Here is a 2,166-nt window from a genome sequence, read left to right as displayed (position 1 = left end):
ATGGCAAATCCTTGGAAAACCGGTGTGGCATGAGTACCTACAAGCAGTGACTAGGATCGCGACGAGGCTCAATCATAGAGGATACCCTTCCCCGATGTCGACCGCTAGCCCCGTGGGCATACCGGTGGAGAACAAGGAGAGGGCTGCTGTATTCATGACAGCAAAAGCCGGAACATTGAACTTCTCAAACATAACCTGATTGGTATGAGTTGAGGTCCATATTGTAGGCCGGAGACTCCACCTCTGCCATCCACGCTCGAGTATAGCTGTTGCCACCAACACCGACGAGTTGATCATTGCTAGCCGTCGCCACAGCAGTACTAGATGGGGTATCAGCCATCAATACTGGGAACTCCTCCAGAGACACTGCTCCTGAGACCAGTTAACGACATTCAAGGGTGGAACTGGCGAGTAACGACCCCACCATCGAGCTTCCGCTTGGATGGTCTCATTATCTGTCTCAGTGTGTACTCCCAGAAGGCCTCGAGATGATCCTTATCAATGATCTCACCACGTTGCACTGGTCGTATTATTTGCCGTTCACCAGCACTCGCTTGTTGGCCACCACTCTCGACGAAGGCATGGATCGCATCTTCACCGTACAGCTTTGCATCCTTGGTCTCAGCTGTGCTTGCCCGACTCCCACTGGTAGTCTCAAGGATCAGACTGTCATCAAACGAGCCTAACGAGAGAACTGGCCACTACCAGATCGTAGACATACGGAGAAGCCATACTTTCTCGAGTAAACTCGGCTTGAAAGGCCACAGTCGGGATAACCCTCACAGGGACGTCGTAGCCACTGTAGCCGACTTTAGTGAGACCCGACCCTGTGTCCATAACAATTACATCAGTTTCATCGAACTTGCACTCGAGATCGCTAAAGGCGGTTGTTTCCATGATCGAAAAATCGTGAATGTATTCCATCGTAGATGATACAACTAAACAAGCGAACTTTTGGCAAGAAACTTTCGTCTAGGAATATACGTATGAATGACGTTGGGCCATCGATCGGCATAAGTGTAGTCACTGAGTAGCCAGTGATGGATTGATCATATGAGTGCGGACCTTGCCATCCGAACCCGACGAGAGGATCACCTGAGATAACGCATTGCAACCAGCTGCGACCAGAAGGACAGGTATCGTGATTACCTTGTCATTAAGCCATGTACATCCAGTGACTGCGATGTCTTGGGGCATATCACACCTTTGAAGTGGCAGCCGAGCCGAACGTGAATCATAGAGTCTAACAGTCCCATCGAGAGAGCTAGTAGCGACTAGGTAGTCACTCGTCGGGTTCCACGACACCTGAACCCATAGTGAGGAACAGTATCAGCCTTGAAGCTCATCACTCACCCCCGTGATAGAACGCTCGTGAGTCCTGTACTGTTGAACGAGTTCGAGCTCATTCTTCGAAGAGCGCAGATCCCAGTAAGCAACACGGCCGTCGTCGTGGCCTGTGCATACTCCTTGTCTACTCGCTGAGATCGCCATAGCGGTTGCCGCCCTAAATCACTAATAATGAGCATTGCAAGAACAGATAAACAGAGGAGCCCTATAGCAGGAGATGACCGCACACGCTATAGAACGATGATCCTCTAATATTCGAAGAGCTTAATCGTTAAGGTCCCGAATCCCCCACCTTCCACAGGGGAGAACTGCATTGCGTTTGACGGCCAAAATGTCCCATAGGGCAAGAGTGTTGTCCAGGGACGCCGACATCACAGTTTCCGCGTCGACCCTCACCAGTCTAAACACGGATGATCACCATCAATGTAGACCCCGCAGAGTTATCCACCTGCTCACACCGCAGCCCTCCATGTGATGATCGGCAAAGACCGCTCGCGGACCAGATACGTCCCGGGATGACTCTAAGGGCGAATGCTAAGTGTTTGACACCAGATACCCTGATCCAATCGATCTCACCAGTGGGAACATTGTACAATGCAAGGAGTCCACCAGCATCACCAGTAATGACCATGCTCCCATCAGAAGAGATTGTAAGAGCTGTCACCGCCGCGACCCTGACAACCGCACAACTGACATCTTGTCGACACCAACAGTGTAGAGTACCCTCCCTTTATCCCATTGTTAGCACTCGACATGAGCTCCGCAGACTTGCTATCCTCACCAAGGGCATAGAACCGGACTAGCCCATCACGACTACCT

The 2,166-nt window shown here is 51.2% G+C and overlaps 2 protein-coding genes across 2 annotated transcripts; both read right to left on the bottom strand.

The window, feature by feature from the left end:
• Positions 1–72: 72 nt before the first annotated feature.
• Positions 73–897, bottom strand: Pmar_PMAR005742 (actin, putative; the record flags this gene model as incomplete). The annotated part of the gene is made up of 4 exons (XM_002764335.1): positions 73–195; positions 242–372; positions 425–682; positions 735–897. The coding sequence occupies 4 exons, from the start codon at positions 895–897 to the stop codon at positions 73–75; spliced, it is 675 nt and encodes a 224-aa protein (XP_002764381.1).
• A 126-nt stretch (positions 898–1,023) lies between these two features.
• On the bottom strand, positions 1,024–1,978 carry Pmar_PMAR005741 (WD-repeat protein, putative; the record flags this gene model as incomplete). The annotated part of the gene is made up of 6 exons (XM_002764334.1): positions 1,024–1,095; positions 1,150–1,305; positions 1,354–1,504; positions 1,640–1,747; positions 1,804–1,868; positions 1,904–1,978. The coding sequence occupies 6 exons, from the start codon at positions 1,976–1,978 to the stop codon at positions 1,024–1,026; spliced, it is 627 nt and encodes a 208-aa protein (XP_002764380.1).
• Positions 1,979–2,166: the final 188 nt, after the last annotated feature.

This window comes from Perkinsus marinus, assembly GCF_000006405.1.
Source record: "Perkinsus marinus ATCC 50983 genomic scaffold scf_1104296977992, whole genome shotgun sequence".
Classification (NCBI taxonomy): Eukaryota; Perkinsozoa; order Perkinsida; family Perkinsidae; genus Perkinsus; species Perkinsus marinus.
The sequence above is the reverse complement of the archived record's forward strand: the minus strand, read 5'-3'. Positions and strand labels throughout refer to the sequence as shown.